Source organism: Neofelis nebulosa, chromosome 3 (genome assembly GCF_028018385.1).
Source record: "Neofelis nebulosa isolate mNeoNeb1 chromosome 3, mNeoNeb1.pri, whole genome shotgun sequence".
NCBI lineage: Eukaryota > Metazoa > Chordata > Mammalia > Carnivora > Felidae > Neofelis > Neofelis nebulosa.
This window is the reverse complement of record NC_080784.1, coordinates 38,543,400-38,567,697: the sequence shown is the minus strand read 5'-3', so window position 1 is coordinate 38,567,697 and position 24,298 is coordinate 38,543,400. Positions and strand designations below refer to the sequence as shown.

The 24,298-nt window shown below is 40.0% G+C and overlaps 1 protein-coding gene across 3 annotated transcripts; it reads right to left on the bottom strand.

The window, feature by feature from the left end:
• Positions 1 to 1,626: 1,626 nt before the first annotated feature.
• On the bottom strand, positions 1,627 to 24,034 carry SLC18A1 (solute carrier family 18 member A1). Of its 3 annotated transcripts, XM_058719694.1 has the most exons (15): positions 23,822 to 24,034; positions 22,824 to 23,187; positions 22,169 to 22,227; positions 19,476 to 19,559; positions 18,259 to 18,351; positions 16,627 to 16,716; positions 16,329 to 16,372; positions 13,731 to 13,791; positions 13,552 to 13,647; positions 6,847 to 6,925; positions 5,895 to 5,946; positions 4,312 to 4,375; positions 3,696 to 3,815; positions 3,343 to 3,476; positions 1,627 to 2,430 (listed from the first exon to the last, which is right to left on the bottom strand). In XM_058719694.1, the coding sequence occupies exons 1-15, from the start codon at positions 23,943 to 23,945 to the stop codon at positions 2,317 to 2,319; spliced, it is 1,578 nt and encodes a 525-aa protein (XP_058575677.1). In that variant the 5' UTR covers positions 23,946 to 24,034; the 3' UTR covers positions 1,627 to 2,316. The 3 variants fall into 3 exon arrangements, with proteins under 3 accessions (XP_058575677.1, XP_058575679.1, XP_058575678.1); XM_058719696.1 differs by lacking the exon at positions 3,343 to 3,476; XM_058719695.1 differs by lacking the exon at positions 13,552 to 13,647.
• Between the last annotated feature and the right edge of the window lie 264 nt (positions 24,035 to 24,298).

Sequence of the window (24,298 nt, the reverse complement as noted above, 5' to 3'; positions counted from 1 at the left end):
TCTATAATAAATTATAATTACAATAAATTATATCCATTGTTTTCCCCTTAAATATGTGTTTTATATTGCTTAAACAATGCTAACCAACAAGTCAAGGATGAGTTCCTCTTTATTATTTTATTTTTTTAATGTTTATTTATTTTTGAGAAAGAGAGAGAGAGAGAGAATGTGAGCAGAGGAGGGGAAGAGAGAGAGAGACACACACACACAGGATACAAAGCAGGCTCCAGGCTCTGAGCTATCAGCACAGAGCCCGACATGGGGCTTGAACTCACAAACTGTGAGATCATGACCTGAGCCAAAGTTGGACGCTCAGCCGACTGAGCCACCCAGGCATCCCTGAGATGAGTTCTTTAAAAAAATTCTTCCTATTTTTGAGAAGAGAGGGAAACAAACCACAAGAGACTCTTTTATTATTAATTTATTTATTATTGTTTAAATTTAAGTGAGATTCTTTATGATAGAGAACAAACTGAAAGTTGACAGAGGGAGGTAGGTGGAAGATGGCTAGATGGGTGATGGGTATTAAGAAGGGCACTTGTGATGAACACTGGGTGTGGTATGTAAGGATGAATCAATGAATTCTACTCCTGAAACCAATATTGCACTGTATGTTAACTAAAATTTAAATTTAAAAATTCTTCCTACTTTATAAATGTGGTACAATTTTTGTAATAAGCCCAGTCTTTATTATAAATTCTCCTCCACATGTAAGAGTGTATCATTATCAGTACTCCTGACTCTTCTGCACCCTACCTTAACCTCACTCCCACTTTTGTACAAGGATCCAGTGACCATTCACTCAGTGTACATTTTTAGTTACAGCTTACATATTCTGACAAAGGATTTTCTAATTTTACCTTTGGGCTCTTCAAATTCTGAGACAATATCATCTTGACTAAATGACAATATAAGCACACCTGGTTTTAAAAATCAGGTAAGTCTAATTAATACTAACCCTCTAAAAACATATCCATAAATCAGCTATCCTTTGTCCAAGTAATAAGGATTCACAGCTGTTCAGCTTGAACTTGTTCCAGTAATTTGGAGTTTGTACTGAGCCCAACAAACTCCTGCAAAGAAACGTAATAATCAAAGCCAGACACCATTAACATTTCAATCTGATATCCAAGTACCTCACAGCCTGCACCTGTGGGTCTTTCCATTTCTACCTCTGCCTCTATCTCTACCATTATTCCCACCCAGACCATGCGCATTTCTGCCTCTTTGTACTTTAACACAGAATGTATACTAACTTGCATTAATGATCATTTTCATACTGTGTATATCCTATTTGCTAAAATACATGGGAAGCTATTTACAAGTGGGTGCCATGACTCTCATCTCTTTAAAACCCCACATTTAATAAATGTTTGAAAAAGGTAGAAAAATGTCAAAATATTTATAGGACCTATGTATTTGCCCACACATTCTCTTTTGATATAAAAGAGTATCTAGTTTACTATGTCTGAATTAGCTAATAACTTATTCATTAACAAGTGAGAACAATTCCTCATTATAATATTTGTATTAGGAAATCCACTGTTTGAAGGGATTTCAGGGAAGTTTCTTTTCACTTCCTCTGATAAAATATTGGATTAAAAAATGTTTTCTTTTTTCTGCCCTCCTGCTTTTATTTCTAAAAGTGAAAGAAGTTTAGGAAAGGTAGAAACACGGCCACCCATTCACCGAGGACAAAGTCACTTTAGCAGCTCTAGGTTTAGCCACAGAAAAACTACTCAGCTTCTAAGAACCAGGCAAACAATTTCCCACATTGGCAATTTGGCAGCAGTACAATGTTGAGGACACTTTCTCAACTCAGCTGAGAAAACTCAGGAAAGACCAAATGGAGGAACAGAGGACAAAGTTTTATGGTCTGTTGGGGATGTGCCAAAGAATATCAGATAATAGATGAAATGCAGTTTGTCATTTACCCCATTGGTTTCAGGGGCACACTGTGCTCTGTTTCAATGGAATGAGTCACTCCTTGCAGAATCCACCACAGCTCAAGCTTAATCAGGCTTACAACAGCTTAGGAGAAAGCATAGCTATGTCCTCCCATAAAAGATGGGCCAGCTGAGGTAGCAAAGCATTAGAGGAAGAGCTATGGGTTACATTGATAAGGAGAGAACCGGGGAATGGCACTCATGGAAGTCGGGGGTAGGGGGAGGTATACCCAGGGGAGAGGGAAGTAAAGCCTGTTGAGCAGCCCATAGAGATCTCATGATTAGGGAAAGAGGTGGTCACTCTTTGGTCACTGAAGTCCAAGGCTCATGGATCCAACATGTGACAAGGCTCAGAGACCACTTTCTGCTGCTACTGCTTACTGCCAGGCTCCTTGTCACTGTCTTCCCCCAGAGGAAATTCCCTTGTGGGCTTCTGAGTTGCACATATCCGGGTCTCCATGGGGCAGTCCTGGCTCAGAATTGCCTGAAGCAAGAGTCAGGAAGAGAAATTACTGCATATATTTTACCAGTCTCCCAGTTCCCTTCCCTCACTAGCTTACTCAAGTCTAGTATTGTTTGGGAAAGAGTCAAGAAATGGGGTAGGATTCTTTTTCTGCTTCGTTTACAGGCACAGGCCTCCCAAGGCACCTAGGTGTAGCAACTCTAGTCAAGAGAAATATCTGGAATGCTTTTAATTGAATCTTAACAGTGGTAATACAAACTATAGCAGGGAGTCAGCTGAAACTGGAACCATCCCCTATCAGACCCCTCTGTCTTCTTCCATCCCTTTGAGCAGCCCCCATATCCATCACTAAGCACCCTTAGGGTGCTCACGCTGCAATAAAAAGAAAGTATCTTATTAACTAAAATCATATGTTGTGGTTCTCTTCCCTGGGTTTTGTACTTTAAATGATGACCTGGTAAAGGTAATGGCAGACAAAAAAAAAAAAAAAAAAAAAAAAAAAAAAAATATATATATATATATATATATATATATATATATATATAATGGCAGACATGAATTAATGAATTAATGAATGAATTAGCCTGGTGGAATTTTGCCTTCTTTGCGGAAATAATTTGGTAACTCATATTTTGCTAGTAACTAAAGTACAGGATGCTTTTGATGGCCCCCGCACCTAAGGTTCTCATTGTTCTTCTTTACTTAGGACCCTTTTTAACCACCTGATGTAAGAAGCAAAGTGGTTATATAGAAAAGGGAAAATAAGGAAGAAAACAAAGGAAAGATAAAGGTGAAAATTAGATCAGAAAACATGGCAAAGCAGAAAAACACTCAAAGAGGGAGGAAATGGCATAGGATAAAAACAATGTGAGAGAGATATGGAAAAAAAAAACCCAGATTATTATTTTTTTAGCAGCAGTCAGAGCCCCTTACCAGCTTTTCCTCCTTGGCTGGGGGGCTTCTCAGGTAGTAACAGAGAGGAGCATACATGATGTTGATGACCCCAATGATGACCATAAGCCAGGGGAAGCCAATGGCATGCACAATGGCTCCCCCGGTGGATGGGCCTGTGAGTAATAAACCAAATTTACCAGTGTTTATTGAGCCTTGATCACATAGAAGACACCATGCAAGGGGCAATAGGTGACCCAGAGGATGTCCTGAAGTCAAATATCTACAGAACCTTAGGAGAATCAGCCTTCTGACTCTATTTCCAGTTGGTAAACAGTAAACAAGAGAAAACGGAAACCAGGTCCTGGGTGCTCCCTTCTCCCCTGCCAACATACCTATAGCAAAACCCATGCAAAAAGCTACATCAGCTATGGCATAGACACTCCCATACACCGAGGTATGACGCAGGTCCACCAGGTGTCCCATGATGGGCATCACAGAGGAATCCACCATACCTGTAGCCAGAGGAAACAGGACACTGTCAGCTCTACTCACAGTCCCTTCCCTTTTTGTGGCATCTTTCCTTCTTATTCTCCTTTAGTCTTTTTGCCTGCTATCCTCCCACTCAGCACTAACACCTATTCCTGGTAGGAGTTAGAAGTCCACATCTTTGCCAGCTGCCCTCCTGCTCCTTCTGTCTTTTCATATACCTCCTCTTATCTGACCCAAGGCCAAAATTCAGGAGGTTCTTATCTCCTTTAAAAGTACTCTTAGGGGCGCCTGGGTGGCGCAGTCGGTTAAGCGTCCGACTTCAGCCAGGTCACGATCTCGCGGTCCGTGAGTTCGAGCCCCGCGTCAGGCTCTGGGCTGATGGCTCCGAGCCTGGAGCATGTTTCCGATTCTGTGTCTCCCTCTCTCTCTGCCCCTCCCCCGTTCATGCTCTGTCTCTCTCTGTCCCAAAAATAAATAAAAAACGTTGAAAAAAAAAAAATTTTAAAAAAGTACTCTTACCTATGGAAAAGCCAAGTCCTGCATTGGGGCTAATGAGACCAAAAATATTATAAGCCAGAGGAACCTGCAACAGGGAAGGGAGAAGAGTTCATCAGGAGTCCAGCTGAATCACCACAGAAACAAAGCGTTTTCATACGGAATGCATTTATTAGCCATGTGCTGTGTACCACATGTATTATCTATCTGGATTCTCACATCTCCTTATGAAGAAGAATCTTTACCTCCAATTTAAAGATATGAAAGTTAGATTGGTGCCATTGGGATTAAACATCCTATCCAAAGTTAAGATCTAATAAGTGGCAAGATTAAGTCTAAACCTCAAATTTGACTCCAATATACTATAACAATGCTTGAGCTTCTGTTGAATGAGCCCTCCCCCTACTTTAACCACCGCCCACCCCCCAACCCCAGACATACATTTCTGTCCTCACTATTCATTGAATAGTGTTTCCTCCCTTTTCTATTAGGAACATTCAAAGGTTTTAGTTAAATTCTAACTTGGTAGCCACTGGAGGAAGACAAAATACACCACCAACAAATTACCCATAATCTAGAGGGGCAGGTGGCATGTTTGGGGTGCTATATCAGCAAGCTTGTGAAACTCATTATTCTGCCTTACCAGTGCTCCACTGAGAGCCTTCCTTTCCTCTTTTGCTGATTCCTTACCTCCCTCTCTCCTTGAGCATCTGTTACCTACCCCTGCCCCAAAACATTTACCCCTCAGAGGTTTAAAATACCATTTAGATGTTAGTGGCTAAACACAATTTTAAGGATTATTCCCAAGGGGTATTTATATTTTACCAGCAGTTGTCTTAAGATTTACTGTGGGCTCACTATGTGTCAGACACTGTTGCTATTTATATGGACAGCCCTATGAAATGCTAACAGAATCCTCTCTACACAGATGGGGATACTGAACAAAAAGAGGTGACATATCTAGCTCAAGTCACACAAGCAGCAAGTGGAAAATCTGAGAATGAATGTGGAGCTCATGTTCCTGATCAGGACCTCCAGCCTTTCTTGAACACTGTATTCAGTGCTTTACAGCTCTAGTCTCATCTCCCTCAAGCCTAGGAGACAATTGTGCTGATGATTCCAATTATGGAGAGGAGAAAATGAAGGTTTAGAGAGCTTGAAGGGGGCTCTTGAAAATAGGAAAGTTCTTCTTTCTTTCTTTTTATACCAAATATTCTGGCACCAGAGCCTGCAACTCAAATGATGGTTCCCCTAGGGTCCTGTCATGGTGGGATAAATAAATTAAGTCATAAAAGTCATCACTCTGTTGGCCCCAGAAATAGATACCAACTTGGATAGTTTCATGTGCCCATACATAGGACCTCAGACCTCTGGCTACATCTGCCCCAATTACACTTCCTCCCTCCTTCCCTCCTCCTTTAATGGGATGCCTGATGGCATCTCTCCCAGTTCTCAATTCCTACCTATGCAGAAACAGTCCTTCCAACAATCATTGCCAAGTTAACCCTCCGTTCATTTTAAAGGAAAATGGTCTTTAAATGTCTCTCTCTCTCTCTCTCTCTCTCTCTCTCTCTCTCTCTCTCTCTCCCTCCTAGACTTATACTTACACAAAGCAAGCTGGTACCTATAACCATCATCCCAATCATGGAGCAGAGCCACCTGGAAGAAAAAAGCCATCAGCAAATATTGCTAAAGGGAGAAATTCCTACCACCCCTAATTCCAGGAATCCCTTAGGATGTGAGAAGATGAAGACATCTCTATATGACTTGTTTATAACCAGGTGAGAGATCTTTCCCTGTTTTTTCATTGCCCTCATCTATTCCAGGCTCCATATCTCTTTCCATAGTAGAAGCAGAGGAGGTGCAACGGAACATATTATTTCTTCCTCTAGAAGAGGAATCAACTTACTCAGAATGTACTTGCCCCTTGGTAGTAACCCTCAAACATAAATCATGCTACTCCCAGTTCACACTATATCTCCCCTATTCATATTTTTTCTGGTCTTCAAGGTTCATCTCAAAAGCCACAGAAAATACCATACTTCTTTCCTTTTCTGACTTCCTATAGCAGGGCTTTTAAGAACTTATTTTTTAAATCTTTATGCTGAGCTCCAAAGATAAAATTAAAGTTGTTCTCACTGTAGTTGAACAGAATCCATACTCATATTTTTAGCCCTCAACCTTTTACACTTGATGGCCTCTGAGGTCCCTCTAGAATTCTCTAGGGATCTATGGAACACAATCTGATAACCACTGCCCCCAAAGTACTGAGCTTTCTCATGACTGTTCTCTGTGGGGTTATTTTAGCACTTCAACTAGACAACAAACAACTGGAAATAAAGGTTATCCCTCACAACCAGCTCAGGGCCATCCTTTCTCTATATTGTCCTCACCAACTACCCACCCTCATCCTCCCTGTGGGCAGCTTTTATCTATGTGTACTTGTTCTAAACTTTAAATATCAGAGAAGCTGTTCATTATCCTAAGCTCAGGGACAACCTCAAAAGGTTCTCTCATCCTACATTCTTTTTATTCTCCACAGATTCCCAGGTTACATACCGACCCATCTTGTTTGCCAACACACCAAAGAGGTTGGTGCCAATGAGGTAGGACACACTGGCAGGCAAAAAAGCTAGACCTGTGGAAAGACAAAGGTCCTCATCTTAGGACATTCCCAGTTAACTATTATATAATTTATTTCCTACAAGACAGTTAAGTCATCAAGGACCCCAAGCCACTTTGTTACCTATTACCTTCAAGGACCCCAAGCCACTTTGTTTTGTGGTTTGGAGATCCTTGTGCAAACCCAGAGAAGTTGACATAAGGCTCTCACCTCCATTTTCCTCAGGAGTAGGGCTTTGTTTAGCTTTAATACAATGTGTTCCAAGCTCCCCACTTAAACTTCTTGAAGAATGGCTCTAATGAGCCATTTTCATGTATAAAATCCTTTTGATTATCAGCATAAGACCATCAGCATTAGAGAGAGAAATAAATATATCTTGGGACGTGAAATTCCTGCCTTGCTATTCACCTTTCTTTCTATTGCTCTGGTAATGATCTTGGGTATGTTACTAAATCTTTCTGAGCTTTGGTATATACATCTGGCAAAAACAAAGCTATGACTCTATCATACCAATTTACACTGAGAAGTAAATTGTATAATGTATGTAAAAGTATTTTGTAAACTGAAGCACCAGCTACATTGCTTTCTCTGACTGCAGAGCCAGGTGGTTTAGATCATGGGCTTTAGAGCCACACAGTTTTGGGTTCAAACTAGTTTTGCTACTTTTTAGCTCTGTGACTTTGGGCAACTTACCCTCTCTGAGTCTCATTCATTCATTCAGTTTACTTTTAATGAGCTTTTACTATGTCTCAAGTGTTCTAGGATTAGAGGGGGTAAATAAGATAGACAAAATCTTAGCTTTTGGAGAGTTTACATTCCAAGAGAGGGGAGCCAGAAAATAATAAACACACAAACAAATGAATGAAAAAACATAATTTTGTAAAATGATAAGTTCTGTGAAGAAAATTTAATGTGGTGACATGGAAGTGTGACCAGGAACAAGGCTAACTTCAGTTTGGGAGTTGAATGCTTTTTTGAGGAGATGACATTTAAACTGAGATTTGCGAATCAAAGCAGAGCATTCAAAGCAGGGGGGGGGGAAAAGCACATCTAATGCAAATACCTTAAAGAAGAAACCATTTGTCTGTTACAGGAAAAAAAAAAGGAAGTCTGTGTGGCTGAAACACAATGAGCAAAGTGAAGAGTGATAAAAAAAAATATAGGTCTATGGGGGAATGGGTTAAATGGGTAATGGGCATTAAGGAGGGCACTTTTCAGGATGAGCACTGGGTGTCATATGTAAGAGATGAATTACTGGCTTCTACTCCTGAAGCCAAGGCTACACTGTATGTTAACTAACTTGAATTTAAGTAAAAAAAAAAAAAAAGAAAGAAAGAAAATGTAGGCCTAGAATTTGGGATTTATTCCAAGTGCAATGGGAAACTTTGGAGGGAAACAACATATTTTAATTTACATTTTTAAAAGTCCTCTGGTTGTGGTTAGAAGAATGGGATCACAGGACAAGCATGGAAGTCAGAAGATTATTTGTAGAACCCAAAAGGAAAGTGACAATGCTTCAGCTTAGAGGTCACAATAGAAAGAAGTGAATAAAATCAGAGGTGTTATGGTGGTAGAGTCAGTGGAATTTTCTGTCAGATTGGGCGTGGGCATAGTGGGAGTGAGGGAAAGAAAGAAATCAAGGATCACTCTTTTTTGTCTTACTTAATTTGGTGTACTATTTAATTTTGTCTTACTTAATTTGGTAGAGGAAGAGCTTGGGGGAAAAACATGAAAGGTTTGAAATGTGTATTAAATATCCAACTGGAGATGTCAGGATGTGAGCATACAAGTCTAGACTTCCAAGGACAGATCCTAAGCACAGATATAATGTTTGATTCATTGGTTTATACATGGTTCTTAAAGCCATAGGGAGGGCTGGGATCACCTCTGAAATATCAGATAGAGAAGAATAGAAATCCAAGGTCTGAACCTTCAGGGACTCTTAACTTTAAAAGTTAGCAAAAGAAGAGGAGCTAACAAAGGTAATAAGAAGTAGCCAAAGAAGTGGTTGAGAAGGGATGGAATGCAGAAAAAGAAGAAGTAGAAGAAGAAAGAAGAGGAAGAGAAGGAGAAGAAGGAAGAGGAGGAGAAGGAAGAAGATAAAAGAAAAAAAGGAGGTGGAAGAGGGAGTTGAGCAAGGGAGGAGGAGAAGAAAGAGGTGGAGATGGGAGGAGGAAGAAGAAGAAAAAGTAGTAATAGTGGTGCTGGGGGCAGGTGGGGGTGGGGTGGTGATGGTGGTGATAGTGGTGGTGGTAGTAGTAGTAGTATTAGTTGTGGTTGTAGAAATAGCAGCAGTAGAAGTAGCTTGGCCTCTGAAGGAGTTGGGATGCTTCAACCATAAAGAGAAGGCAACGAATGTGGGTACAAGTGCAGGGAATATGTGAGTTCCTATCTCATTGCTTCTATTTTCTCAATGACTAGGAGATGAGAAGGATGAAGGTAAAGGAATCAGGGTACAGAGGAAGTTTGAATGGATAAGTGTAAAATTATCATTTCAGAAAGTTGGAAGGAGAACAAAACTGGGGACTTAGAAAAATGTTGTTGGGTAATATGAAAACCTACTTCAATTTTTGTAAAGTAACTCCACAACCAACAGCGAGCCCAATGCGGGGCTTGAACTCATGACCCTGAGCTGAGATCAAGAGTCAGACACTTGGGGCGCCTGGGTGGCGCAGTCGGTTAAGCGTCCGACTTCAGCCAGGTCACGATCTCGCGGTCCGTGAGTTCGAGCCCCGCGTCAGGCTCTGGGCTGATGGCTCGGAGCCTGGAGCCTGTTTCCGATTCTGTGTCTCCCTCTCTCTCTGCCCCTCCCCCGTTCATGCTCTGTCTCTCTCTGTCCCAAAAAAAAAAAAAAAAAAAAAAAGTTGAAAAAAAAAAAAGAGTCAGACACTTAACCAACTGAATAACCCAGGTGCTCCTATGAAAACCTACTTTAGATTTGTAGCCATAAATATAAGGTTAAACTGAGAGCCTAGTTGTGTGTTTTCCTACAGCCCCAATCCACTACTCATGTGCAGACAAGGAGTGGGAAAACAGATTGGCTTAACCAGAATTAATGCTGTGCCAGCTGACAACCCTAGAGGGAGAGCAAGGCAAAGGAATTAGCAATGCTTTCAAAAGAGTAACATCATGATGGAATCCAAGCTGAGTAAATGAATAAGTGAGGATATGAGAAATGATGGAAATAGGAAAAGAATTGAGGCCAATGGATTGGTGAGCTTAGAGTAGCCAAAATTTGTTGATATGGAGATATTAGAATACCTGAGCAGGGAATATGTAAGTTGATAACCTGAAAGCTTGGAATTGAAATTTCAAAGGTGATACAATTAAAGGTTTGATTGGTTGAGGTGGAGAGGAGAAAGAAAAATTGCAAAAGATTATTGTAAGAAAGTAGATTAAGGAATAGGCCAAGATGTTGGTAAAGTTCTCCACCTGGATTGAAGCCACCAAAAGTGGCTATAGGTGTAAAGGATAAAAGAATATGAACCAGGTATTGACAACTTTAATGAGTGAGAATGGGTAAGTAAGGGGTCAATAGGTGATTGCAATGAAGAGAGGTAGAGGGGGGTATAATATGATGACATGATCTTCAAGAGTGTTTGGGTCTTTGAAGGAGAATTAAGAAGAAATGATCCAGCAGCAGCAAAAGTAAGCAAAGTCTAGAGGAATGTGGACTTCCATCAAGAGGGCTGGGAAAGGGTGTTCTCAGGAAACATTAGGGTTTCAGGGCAAGAGAAGATGAAGGAAGTGTTTGGAGAAGAAGATGAAGGCACGGGGACACATGTCAATGACAGGAGGTTCTACAAAGCCAGGGAGTTTTTGGAGGGGAAAATAGGAAATTGGGTAAAGATTAAGAAATTTATTTTTTTTTTAATTCAAGTTAGTTAACATACAATGTAGTCTTGGCTTCAGGAGTAGAACCCAGTGATTCATCTCTTAGATATGACATCCAGTGCTCATCCCAAAAAATGCCCTCCATACTGCCCATATGAAATATGGTGTTAATAATAATTCCTACCAGATGGGCTGGTTGTGAGCTTTGAGATAATGTATGCCAACCATTTTTCACAGTGTCTGGGACACAATAAGTGCCCTCAGAGCACCAGCCTTAACTGTTAACATCATAACCAGTGAGTAGCAGGATCAGGACTTGAACCCAGGCCTTCTCCTTCCGACTTCCTGTGTCTCCACTACCCATACCAGTGGTGTGAGAGCACAGATGGCTCTGGCATAAGGGACTGTAGAGAATGCAGTGTGAGTTTCTTCAAGTCTCACTAGCCTCTCTATGCCTTTCTGTAGCTATATGAAGCAGTGTTGCCTGATGGAAACTGTCATGATGATTACAATTAAACCCAAAGTACAATTCACCAGTTATTGGTCAATGGCTTGTTTGACTTTAATATTCTCTTCAATGGGCTGAAAGTGAAGCATATCTTAGTGTATTTGTCTATTTGTACAGGGCATCAAAACTGTACCCAGTTGTTTATTTGTAATTGCTTTTAAAAATTTAAAAGTATACCTACTCCATTTTTTACCTGAGATCTGGAAATGAGCATCTCTAAGAAGCCCACTAGCCACTTAAATACATCTCCTTAATATTGCTTTGAATGACATGGAATTTTCTAAATGAGATTTTCCTCAACTAACGTGGCTTGTTCTTTAGGATCTGGGTATAGGTTGCATTTCAATAGTATTTTGTGCAAAATAGGTGTTACAAACTATATGTCTACAGACAAACATATATTTTTCACAGCATATCTTCAAAGGAGCAGGAAATTACACATATCTGTGACTGTTTAAATAATTTCTAGAAAAATAATGATGAAAATAATAATTTTTATTTGCTGTGTATAACTATCCTGTATTCTTGTACTATGCTAATCCCTTTAGAATACATAGATATATTTAATCCTGAAAACATCTCCCTTTTTACAAATGGAAAAAAAAAGTGGTGTGAAGTGGTATGAAGAGGTTAAATAACTTATCCAAGGTCACAACCAGTAAGTAATCAGGATTCAAACCCAAGTGGGCCTATTTCCAAAGCCTGTGCTGTTTCCTCCACTTAGAGTGCTGGGTCACTTAAAAAGTGTCCAGTCACAGACTACAAAGCACCCTCAAAACTGCTGTCTCCAACTCCTAACAACCATGAGAGGTTGTCTCCATTTAGTGCAATATTTTTCAGTGTGGTCACTGATACCACATCAGCATCACCAGGAAACTTATGAAAATGCAAACTTGATTCTGTCGAATTTCTGGGTGGGGCCCAACACTCAGAATTTTAACAAGCTTTTCAGATGATGTGAGACTTTTTGAAGCTAGACTTACAGATGCAGATAGCATTGAGGAAAGTTGTAAAGGATGGTGGGAGACAAAGCCTTATTGGTGTTTTGACTTACTCTCCAGAGGGCTTTCTGCTGCAGCCTCACCTCCATAAGGGACTGTGTGGAATCAGCCCAGTGAATTTCTTTTGGTGTCACTAGCCTCTCTATGCCTTTCTGTACCTAGAGGAAATAGTGGTCCCTAAAAGAAACTGTCATGACAATTACAGTTAAACCCAAAGTCAACAATTCAGCAGTTATTGAAGGCTGGTTCACTTTTCTCTCCTATAGGGTGAAGAAAGGCTGAAGAGGAGTTGTTCTGAGCTGTATTTGCCCACCTGCACCAAGAGCCTGAGCCAGCAGAGCCTTGGAGCAGAGGATGCTTTTCTATTACAAGCACCAATTCAATTAATTGTCATGGTCAGAGGTAGTCGCAGCCCAGAAAAATTCAATTTGAGGCTAGGAGTGCAGCTTGGAGCCTTGCTTAGAATTGTCCCCTAAAAAATTAGATTTAGTACTTTTTATTGTATACTGAATTTTATCAAATTCATATCAACTTCCCCTCTGGTCCCATAAGCTTCTCCTCTCTACAGTGACTGAATGACATGTAGCCTTCTATGTTCCCTTTTCTTAGGCTTCCTGAACCTAAGCTCATCTAAGCTCAGATGAGTCATGAGTACCTCTCACCATGAATCAGAGGAGGCTAGAGGCCTTTCTCACAGAACAACATACTCCATAAACACCTTGTTAGAGGTAAAAAGATAGCAAAAGGGTAATCTAGGGGAACGGGAGTTGAAGAGAGAAAAGTGTGGATGTTAATGGTGGTGCATATTAATATTCCACAGGTGCAAAGCATTTCCACAAATTATAACATGTATTCCTCATATTGCCCTTTGAACTAGACAGTATTCTGATGCCCTCTTCAGAGATGAAAAAAAAAATATTCTCAGAAAATTGATGTGGTTTGCATAAGTTTGCATAGCCAATCAATGGAGCTGAAATGAAAACCGAGGTCTTTTGACTAAAAATTATTGATCATTCTATGACTTAGCTGGGCATGTTGACTCTCCATAGCCCCTCTCAATCCCTCCCACCCTGCCCATCTCAGGATGCTTCTTGGAGGTACTGCCTGGCCACTCAGGCTCAATTTATAAGTATGGAAAGAGAAAATACAAATGAAAAAAAAAAAAAAAGAAAAGTGGTGACAAAGGAAGCACATTGTGACCCTGAAGACCTGGACCTGATAATGCTTCTCAATTACCTGAGAAATGGCCATGGCACACACCTCTGGCCAAGCCCAAGTTGGGGAATAAGGTCACTTACCTAACTGCCACTCAGGGGAACACATGGTCTGCATCATCCAGATGGGCAGTGTGGGCTCCAGCATGGCCACTCCCATGTTAGCAAAGCAGAGGGAGCCTGGAGAGACATTTCTGTGAGCCCCCATGGATACCCTGAAGCCCAGACTCTTCCTATCCCAAAGGGAGGCATTGTCAGCTTACCTGCAGCCACCAGGATATAAGGGTCTTTGAGAAGTGTAAGAAGTGGAGTCCCCTTGGCACTCTGAGAACATGCACAACAAAAAAACATCCATTTGTACAGTGTACATCTCTCCTATTTTCATATAATCTGAGAATATGCAGACAGGACCTTAGAGACCATCTATGTCAGCTATGTTACTAGATGGTCAGCTATGACCATCTATGTTACTGAAGAGAGCAGACACACAAGTTAAAGGAGATAAAGTGACTTGTCCAATGTCACAGAGTCACCTGGCAGTTTACCTCCTGTATATAAGACAGACAATGTAGTAGTCATAAAGAATAGGACAACATATTCCATACATGATTCCTGCCTTCAAATGATCATCAACCAGATGAGAGTGGATTGTCAGCAAGGCCAGCTTTGGACAATGGATGTCTGGACTTCTGGTCTTGGGCCTTACCACTAGATCTCACTGGCATTAATGTTTGCCCTGGGAGAACCACAGGCAAAGTACTGAATCCCAAAGGTGAACACAGAGGTGATAACTTAGAAAGCTTCTCAAGCATTCTGAATGCTTTATTTTAACCATTTTGAGCCATACTAGACAAGTATAGCAGAAAGTGTTTGAATATCTAGATTAAAATGTGAGCCTATGGACACCTGGGTGGCTCAGCCTGTTAAGCGTCCAACTCTTGGCTTTAGCTCAGGTCATGGTTTTGTGGTTCTTGAGTTTGAGCCCTGCATTAGACTCCACACTGATGTGCAGAGCCTGCTTGGGATTCTCTCTCCCCCTCTCTCTCTGCCCCTCCTCTGCTCATGCTCTCTCTATATACCAAAATAAACTTTAAAAAATAAAAATAAAAATAAAAATAAAATATAAGTTCTAAATATTCAGTTCTAACTTCTGTCTACCCCCAGCAAATTTTTATTCCAGCTAAACTCAATCATTCCATCTTCTTCCCATTCATTCAGTGGGTTATTTTTGCCTAACTAACTTCGTGGTTATTTTTGCCTAAACTATCTTCCTTCTCTCTACAGGTCCAAATCGTCCAAATTCTACCCTTCTTCATAGTCAATCTTAAATAGCTCCTTCTTTTCCACAGTATTCCATGACTCAGCAGCTGGAGCTTCTCCCACTTTCAAACTTCCTGAATTCTGTGCCTTAATCCATGGTGCTAACTACATCTTATCTTGTAATAGAATGAATAGTTTTGGTATGATAATCACCTGTGCATACACACAAGGGTGGATTGAAATATTCAGAGATATTAAAACTAAACATATAATTCAAATTAAAGAGACAAACCTAAATCATAAAATACACATAAAGAAGTCCAATAAGCCCTTTGGCCCAAAAATTCCACCTCTAGAAATTTATTCTATAGATTACTTCCAATGTAATAAAATGTATATACATAAAGTTATTAATTGTAGCACTATTTATAATTGCAAAATACTAGAAACTACCTAAATGTTCAAATCTATGAGATTGAATAAAATATGGTACATGCACAATGGCATTTCATACAACCAGAAAAATAATAATTGAATTTTTTGCATATCTGTAACATTACCATCTAAGTCAAAATTATTGAAAAAGATATTAAAGGAAAATAATTTCTCCTCTCACAACACTTTTGACACTGAATGTGGGAACTTTCGCCAAGCAATTCTTCGGTTCTTTGTGGGCACCAATTGGTTGTCCTAGAATGTAATTCAATTCTGACACTAAGTACTTGGAGTTAGCACACACCCCACAGATTAACAACTTGGTCCCGCAAGACTGCCCCCACTTCAGATCCCAATTGCAAGTAGTGTGTTCCCATATTACCCACACTTCTGTCTGATGTGGCTATAAAATCAAGGTTTTTAGATCAAACTTTCCCACATTTTCTGTACTTACTTGTCTTTTATTCTATGTGGTTTGATATGAATTTCTCAGAGCCATCTTTGGCTTGGGGTCAGACAAATACCAACTCTGATATTTAATTTTTTTTTAACGTTTATTTTTGAGACAGAGAAAGACAGAGCATGAACAGGGGAGGGTCAGAGAGAGAGGGAGACACAGAATCGGAAGCAGGCTCCAGGCTCCGAGCTGTCAGCACAGAGCCCGACACGGGGCTCGGACTCACGGACCGTGAGATCATGACCTGAGCCGAAGTCAGCCGCTTAACTGACTGAGCCACCCAGGCGCCCCCCAACTCTGATATTTAATCATGATAGGATGATAGTGTGCAAAGATGCTCTTGGTGGAGAGATTGAACAGCATCTAAAGTCTTCTCTAGCTCTGAGGTGTTATAACCATGAATTCACAGGTCCCAATGTCATTCCCTCTTGTTCTGAGTTCATATATATAAATTCTGTAATGTTTCTTTAATTTTTCATAAGGTCCTTCCTCCATCTTTGTCCAACATCAAACCAGACTCCCTCACCATCCCCAACATTATCCTAAATATGGACCTATCTTGGAATCCAGATATATTTCTAACTTTCCATCAATCCACCCTCCTTCACCTTTCTTCTTATGGTTTGACAGGGATGATCTAGGGGAGACTGGGTCTTAGCACTTAACCATTCTATATATCCCTTGGCAATGGAGCTTGGTGCCCTCTTACCTCAGGAGAGACTTTGGAAGGCTGTAGGATACACAGCTGGAGTGCTAAGGAAGAAAGAGGCAGAGAAAGAAACAGTTTAGTTTGTCCACTGATTATTTGGAAACTCCAGTAACAGCCATAATTCTATTGCTATTATCACCCTATCATGTAGAGATCTAACTCTCTGAATTTCTTCCTTCTTTCCAAGAATGGGGCAGTCCTTGATTTTTCAAGTATGTCAAGACTGACACCATAGCAGAGTACATTGCCAACCTGATTTAAGCTATCATCTGTCTGGTGATCTCTTATGGTGACTTACCTCCATTTAGTAGTGCCAGAAAGGCCAATATAAGGAAGGGTGAAGACCGCCCAACAAACACATACATCACACTTCCAAAAGGAGCTCCCACTGGAAAAGAAAAACAGATTTCAGAGGTAAGGGTCAATTCCTAGTTGGTGTGATTTGTCCACATATATCCAATGAGATTTACCAAAGCTCTACTAGGCACTGAGCTCTACATGAGGTTCTGGGGATTCAGAGATGAAGAAGACCTGGTTCCCAGGGGCTTACTTTCAAATAGAGAAAATGCATGTGATTGGGGTGGGGTGGGATGACCCAAATAATTAGAACATGGTGAAAAGTAAAGTTCAACAGGAAAGTTTCAATCTACAAAGTGCTGTGTAAACACAGTGCAGTGAGTTCAGGTGGCCACAAGGGCTTTGTCAAGTGGATAATACAGGTGGGGAAGAAGCATAAGTGAAGAACATTGAGGTGTCATAAAAGAGACTGTAGTTGGAGAAGAAATAGAATGAAGTCAGTTCAGTGTTCAGTCACTAGAATGTGAGTATTTGGGAGAGAAAGAGTAGAGGTGGGGAATGTTGATGCCAAATAGTCAAGTGCCCCGTATATCCAGATAAAGCATGTATTTGGCCTTGTGAGCTATGGAGAAACATGTTTTTTTTAGCAGGGGAGAAATGCCACCAGCTCTGAGCATAGGACATTTTTTTCTGGTGGCAACTTGGGGGAAGAAAGGAAGGTGAACGAGATCAGGCAGTAGGCTGGTTCCAACTGAGATGTGATGAGGAACCAACCTTGAGGAAGTAGCTATACAGAATATACTGGGCTTATCCATTTGAGAGTGAGAAGTGATAAAGGAGACCAAGATGAACCAAAATTTTAGCTTGGGTGGGAAAATGGATATTAACAAAGAACAGGGTTTATGTTCCCTCTTCTCCCATGGTTGTGGTGGGAGGTGGGGTATGGACCAGGGAACAGACCTTTGGTGTTTTTCCCTCAATTAGATTGCAAGGAGGGGAGAAACCATGTGTGAGGCTTCTTACCCATATCCCCTCTGTCCTAACATTGTGCTTGGCATGAAATAAGTGCTCCGTAAAATATTTGACTTGTTGGACTAGTCAAATGAATCATATGAGAGATGAACCTCAAAGGAAGTATGTTACAGCTTGGGTTTTTAGGCCAGAAAATGTGAGTCTATATCCTGGCTCTGGCATTTTCTGTATGTGTAATCTTGGATGGTTGCTTAAACTTTTTAGTTCTCATCTGTATAATGAAGACAATAATTCCTCCTTTATAGTGGTGTGATGACTAAGAGAGATTATGTCTGCAATATATTTAGCACAAAATCTGTCAAGGAGCTCCTTTCATTTTGAGAGCACTAGCCATGTGTGGAAATTGAGGTGAGACAGTGGCTGCTAACATGGGTTTCTGGACCATTCCCAGGCCCTCATGGGCTATTAAGCTTCTTAAGGGGAAAGAGACTTTGCCTTTTTTGGGAAACATTTCAGAAGGACTCCACATGTAATTGGAAAGAAAAGGGGAAAAAAATACTGTCTTCCTTGAACTTAGAAACACCTGCCTCCTGGATCCATCTTCAAAGAGTATGCACTACCCTACCCTCTGAACCTAGATTTGGGTCCAGGTTATGCTTACTCAGCACTCCCAAAGCCAGGCCCCCCAAGGCAATTCCCATGGCATGCCCTCTCTCATAGTCATCAGTGTAGACACTTGCCAGCATCCCAAGACCTGAAAGAAGAGTTACATAATGGAGTTAGCATACAGGAGCCCTCTGTCTGCCTCTTTCACTGAATTCTTGGTCTATTAGTTCTTAGTCTTCTATCCCTATTATATCTTCAGGGATCATCTTACCTAGAGTTCCAGTTTGAGGGTTTTTATAAAACTTAATGCATAGTACTTTATAAATACTGTCCTCACTGGTCCCCCAAACTCTCACATTGCTGTCTCCTTCTGCTCACAATATTGTTGGAAGTGTAAAAGTCTCTGGGAAGGGTAATACAGAATACCACTGTCCATTGATTCTGCATTTCATTGCATTTTATCATTCCCTATCTTATTTTCCTGAAGGAATGTATATGAAGTAGGTAAAAAAAGGAAAAAAATCTATAAACACAGAACACTATTCTATTCAATGGAGGTGCTCAAGGAAGACATAAACAGAGTATCTGGAAGACAGCATGGGTTGGGCTTTCATGTCAGTTGTTCATGTGAAAAATGGCATAAAATATCTACTTCATAGGATTACATTAAATGTTGTATTTGATGATATTTTTCAAAGTGTGATAGGGTTACTGGTAGTATTCACATTATTCTTCCTATAAAATGTTAAGAGGGGGACAGAGAAAAGACCATAGAGTAGCATTAAATACAAACCTGGCCTACTGCATGGTCTTACTGAACTTACTTGGACCTAAGATGGCTATATCCAAATATTATCAGAGGAAGTTGTGTCAGGCTTAGTTATTTATAACACTGCCAATAACTACAATTATATTGTTTTTGTTTATTCTTTTAATGTTTATTTATTTTATTTTTGAGAGGAGGGGGAGGTGGGGGGGGCGGGTTGGGAATAGAGAATCCCAAGAAGGCTCCACGTTGTCAGCATGGAACCTGATGCAGGGCTTGATACTACAACTGTGAGATCATGACCTGAGCCAGAATCAAGAGTTGGACACTTAACTAATTGAGTCACCCAGGTGCCCCCAATTGTCTTGTTTTTGAATCATAATTTCTTCCTACTAGGATACTTTCTTATCTATTCATATAAATCTTATAGGGTCTGAAGATGGTAAGAGATGTATGGGTGTGTGTGTTGGGTGTGTGTGTGTGTGTGCATAAGATGTCAGTATTACCTGCAACAGAAGAAAATGAGGATCCAATGCCTTGAAGGGTTCGAGCCACAAAAAGTAGGGTATAGGTACCAGAAAAAGCAAACACTGAGTAAAGAGAACAGCAAGAATGCTCCAGTTAGCAAATTGTCTTTATCCCTGGCCACCAGAAAATATGCCCATGATATTATAGATATAAGCCACTAGATATAGGTTTTAATAAAGCATGATCACTGCTCTCTGTTTTTGGATTTGTCTTTCTAATCTCCCATGCCTTATTTAGGATTTAATTTTCATTGACATGAAAACTGAGAAACCACAGAAACATAAACCAATTCACCACACAGTGGATGGAAGGCTGGATTTCCACATTTCCTGTCCAAAGCTCAACATCCTGTCCATTGGAATCATGGCTGCCCAAAAACTTTAATGCCTTTAGATCCTACTTCTCAATCCTTTATATTCAACACCCACATTTGACCTTTGCCATTGTTGGGCTCCATTGGGTCATCTAAAGTGAGAGGACAAAAGCTATGTGTAATTGAAGGACCATTGGCATTGGGTAGAAAATAATATCTTGTGATCCAATCAGGTATTTCCTCTTATTTTACCTGGAAGATCTTTTAACCAAATCAAATCAGTGAGTATGTGTTAAGTAATACCAAACACACAGCTATCATATACAGACTCTGTAGCAGATGTGAAATAAAGAAAACATCCAGTTCATGCCCTTTAAGAGGTTCAGCCTACTCAAGACTAGCATACAAAAAACTGAGTACCAAATAGAAATACATTATCAAAAACTAAATTACAGGGTGTTGGTAGTAAGCTTGGTAAATCTAGACATGTCTCACCTCCATTTCAGGACAATATCCCTGGAAGAAAGAAGACTCTCTCCCAAAGTATTTGAATCAGCAGAATTTGAATCCATTTACCCTTTCATTACAGATGTGTTTGGTTGTTTGCTGTCTTATAATTTTCTCCCATTACTTCCTGACATGATCATAGTCTCTCAAACATGCATGGACTTGGTTTCTCTTTGCTGGCTTTCTAATGCCTTCTCCTAAGCTTTCTGATTTTCAGTCTGTTCAAGGTTAGCTATTCCTATTTTCTTTGAGAATGGAGTTACCAACTTGTTACAGTTTGCCAAAGACTTTGCATTCTGGAAGGCACCTGAATCTCAGGCAAAATAGAATGGTTGATAACCCTATGTAGGAAAACCAAAACAATTTCTTTCTCACTTTGCCCCCAAACATGGTCTGCCATTTCACTCCTAATTACATTAAGCATAGGTCTCAGCTGGAGGCCCTTAAGGGTAATAATGGGCATCAGCAACCTCTTTTCAGTATTTAAAAAACCCTAAAGAGATGTCACATAAAATTCTGTAAAGAGCAAACATTTGCTAGAATTAGGCCAATTCAGTATAGCAACACTGGTTATAGCATGGAAACAATAATTATTATTTAATTGCAGAGAATCAAGCAAGGACCTTATACTAAAGAGTTTGGGATACTATAGCATTATCTTATTTTGCAGGGTGCTTGTTTTATCTTCCCAGACACACATCATAAACCTCTGGACTGGAACCATGTCATTTCATTCTTTAACTCCCCTCAATGGCTTTTGCCATCAAGACATAATATGTGTGCTCTACAAAGTTTTTTGGTGAGAATTATGGTCTCATTTGATAAAACAGAATCCTATTCATTTTTAATCTATTATGTGGCATGGACTGAGATTCTACAAGTTCAATAAACATTTCTAACTTGAATTTCCTCACTTTCTTTTATTTAGCTAGAATTTTCACAAGTAAGCTGCAGTTCTCAGAACTTCACACATCAAGCTTCTGCTCTTTGCAGCTTTCCAACCCTGAATGCAACAAATTCCTGTTAAGCATTGGTTGATAAGAGTTAAGCCCTATGCTGAAAGGGAAGAAAACTTGAAGAAAGGCAATAGAAAAAGCAGAAAAGTAACAAAAAGGTGATAAGAAAAACAGGAGAGAGAAGGAAATAATGTTACTGGAAGCAGAGTAAGCAGAGGCAAGCTACCTTCTCCTGTATTAACCTCCCACCCCCCTTCATTCCTTCTTATTTTAATTCTCAGGGTCAATTTCCAGACATAATTTGTTCACTTACTATTTTTATTCCATCTCTATTTTATTAGAACATTTATATTATACTGGATAGACTGTCTTTATTTTTCTTTTTTTTCAAACAAAATTATTTCTCTAAACTATAACCTTTAATGTCTTTACTTGAAGTCAGTAGACTCTTTGGTATTATCCAGTTGCTATTGTCCAATTTAGATTCTTTGCTGGTGGCCCTTTACCTTTGTGTATCAAAATAATACAAACTTTCTCCAAATATGGGAGGTTTGTACTAAACTCATTCAAGGGACTACTGATACACACACACACACACACACACACACACACACACACACACACTATAGCCCACCTATTTAAAAAGTATTTACAATTTTCCCCAGCTGATGGAAGCAAAGTGTCTTTTCTTCTATAGCAGAATATACAAATTCCAAGTAGAATGATTTGCCACTACTGCTCTAGTCCCTATATAAAAAGCAGCAAAGTATTTAAATCAGTGTCAGGCTATTTAGATACTACCTAGCTAGCTTGACCCTACTCTCTTTATTGTAGTGCATGTGATAAAATCAAAGGTAATCAATGAATAAAATAAAAGATGAAGCAAATTACTTACTAACTGTGGAGAGAAACAGGATAACAAAGCCAACAAACATGGGGATGTGATATCCAATCCTAAAAGAGAATTAAAAAGAAAAAGATACAGTCCCAATAGGCATCCATATACTTGGACTATATATTTTTTTCTTATAATTGGGAATATAAATGCAGTTATTGAGTACATGGAAAACATGTCTCTGAATGCAAGTTTAGAGATGAATATGACATATGAATGTGTATAAGCAAATAAACAAATATGCAAATTTACCCAGAGACCAGGGCCAAAATCTTTTTTTCCAGGAAGGATGCCCTAGTCAGAGTATATATCCCTTTGAAACATCAGGGTAATCCCAAACACTTCTAACAAACCAGTGTTCTAGATTGCAGTAGTCCTGCCTTTGAGATATGTTCCAGAGCACTGAAATAACATCAACAGTATACTTCTGACCACTGGTTCTTTTCTTGGTACTCAATAGTCAGTACATCATTAAGAAAATTTGAGCTCCATGGCATTTCATCAATACCATGTTATCCTTTGGGTAAACAGCTGACTCCCCAGAGATAGACAAGTGAGTTCTTTTCTTCCTCTAACTACCTTTATGATACCACAGCCCATCCTCTTGCTTCTGAGCCAGTGCTCAGAATGTAGAGCACTGAACTTATTGAGATACCTGTTGATGAAAGGTCCCACGAATGGGTTGACCAGAAGTTGCATCAGAGCCTTTGAAGCAAACAGAACCCCAACCCGTATGTTCTCTTCCTCCAAAAACTCTGTGCCTTGCAAGCAGTTGTTTTGTTGTGCTGGGATGGCTTCAGTGACTAGAGGAGGGATGGTACCAGAAGTGCGATCTGTCCATGCTGTGCCACTGGGTGCACTTTCTTTAATAGCCATGGTGTCATTTCCAAAGAAGGAGAAGATTGTGGAAAAGGCACGAGGAGTAAGGACATGCTGGGAAACTGTGGTGGTGCCAAGGTGCAGAGGAGTGTTGATTTCTTTGAACTCTGTGGCATATAGGAAGTTGGGTACAATGGGCACTGAAAGTCAAGAAGGACAAGTGATGAGGGTTAAGGATACTTTTTTAATGCTAATTGGTTCAAAGGCATTACTATAGGCTCTATATCATGCTCAATGTGACATGATTTGAAGCCTACTAAAAGACTGCGCCATCCAAATTATCCTTTTAGATTAAGTAAATTCCAACTAACATAAAATTGGTCGCGTTACTCCTGGATTCTGTATGGGCCAATCACCTACTCACTAACATTTATTTTTAATCACAAAATCATTATTTATGGTGTTTTCACAATTTTTCTCAAACATACATACAGAGAGTGGGGAAATTTTCAACTCACCAGATGCTCACTTTCATAGCTGAGGTTGAACAAGGCAAGCTTTGTCTTACTGTTTCAGCTTTCATACAGAGATGGCAAAGAATGGAGATGGTAGGGTCAGGGAAGTATAGTGCAAGAAGGTCTAGCTCTGGGATCAGTTGGACAGAGCTTGAACCCCAACTTAGCATCTATTAGTAGGGAAGTCACAGAACACTTCTGAACCTCATTTACCTTTTGTGTTTTTCAAGTCCACTCACTGCTAAATTTTAGCAGGGTGTGTGCTCCCTGCTGGAGCCCAGACCAAATTAACCCCCAGGGCAGAGACATCCAAACATACCCACTACAGTAAGTAGCATGTTGTCCAGGAGCAGAGCAACAAACACCACCACCAGTACCAGCTTCCGGGACTCTCTCCTCTCCTTTAGCAACTGTTGAGGAGCATCCCAAACTATCCTGAGCATGGTGAGAGCTGGGCTGAAGGTGTCTTCTCCAGTTTCTTATGGAAGGTCCTCTTACAGCTATAGGTCTTCTGCAGCCTTTACAGAAGAGGGGAGAAATCCTGCCCAGACAAGTGGAACTCACTATTAAAATAAAAAAGTGCAAATAGTTGCAGATACTAGAATGGTAATTGAACCATTTCCATGCCTGTGTCTCTGTTCACTTATACATCTCAACAATTCTACTGGGTTCCTGGAATGCCTTATAAGAAAGCACTGCTTACCAGCTTTTTATATCTGGAATTCTACCTAGCATATTTTTTTTCTTTTTTTCAAATTTTTATTTAAATTTTTATTTGAATTCTTTATATATATAC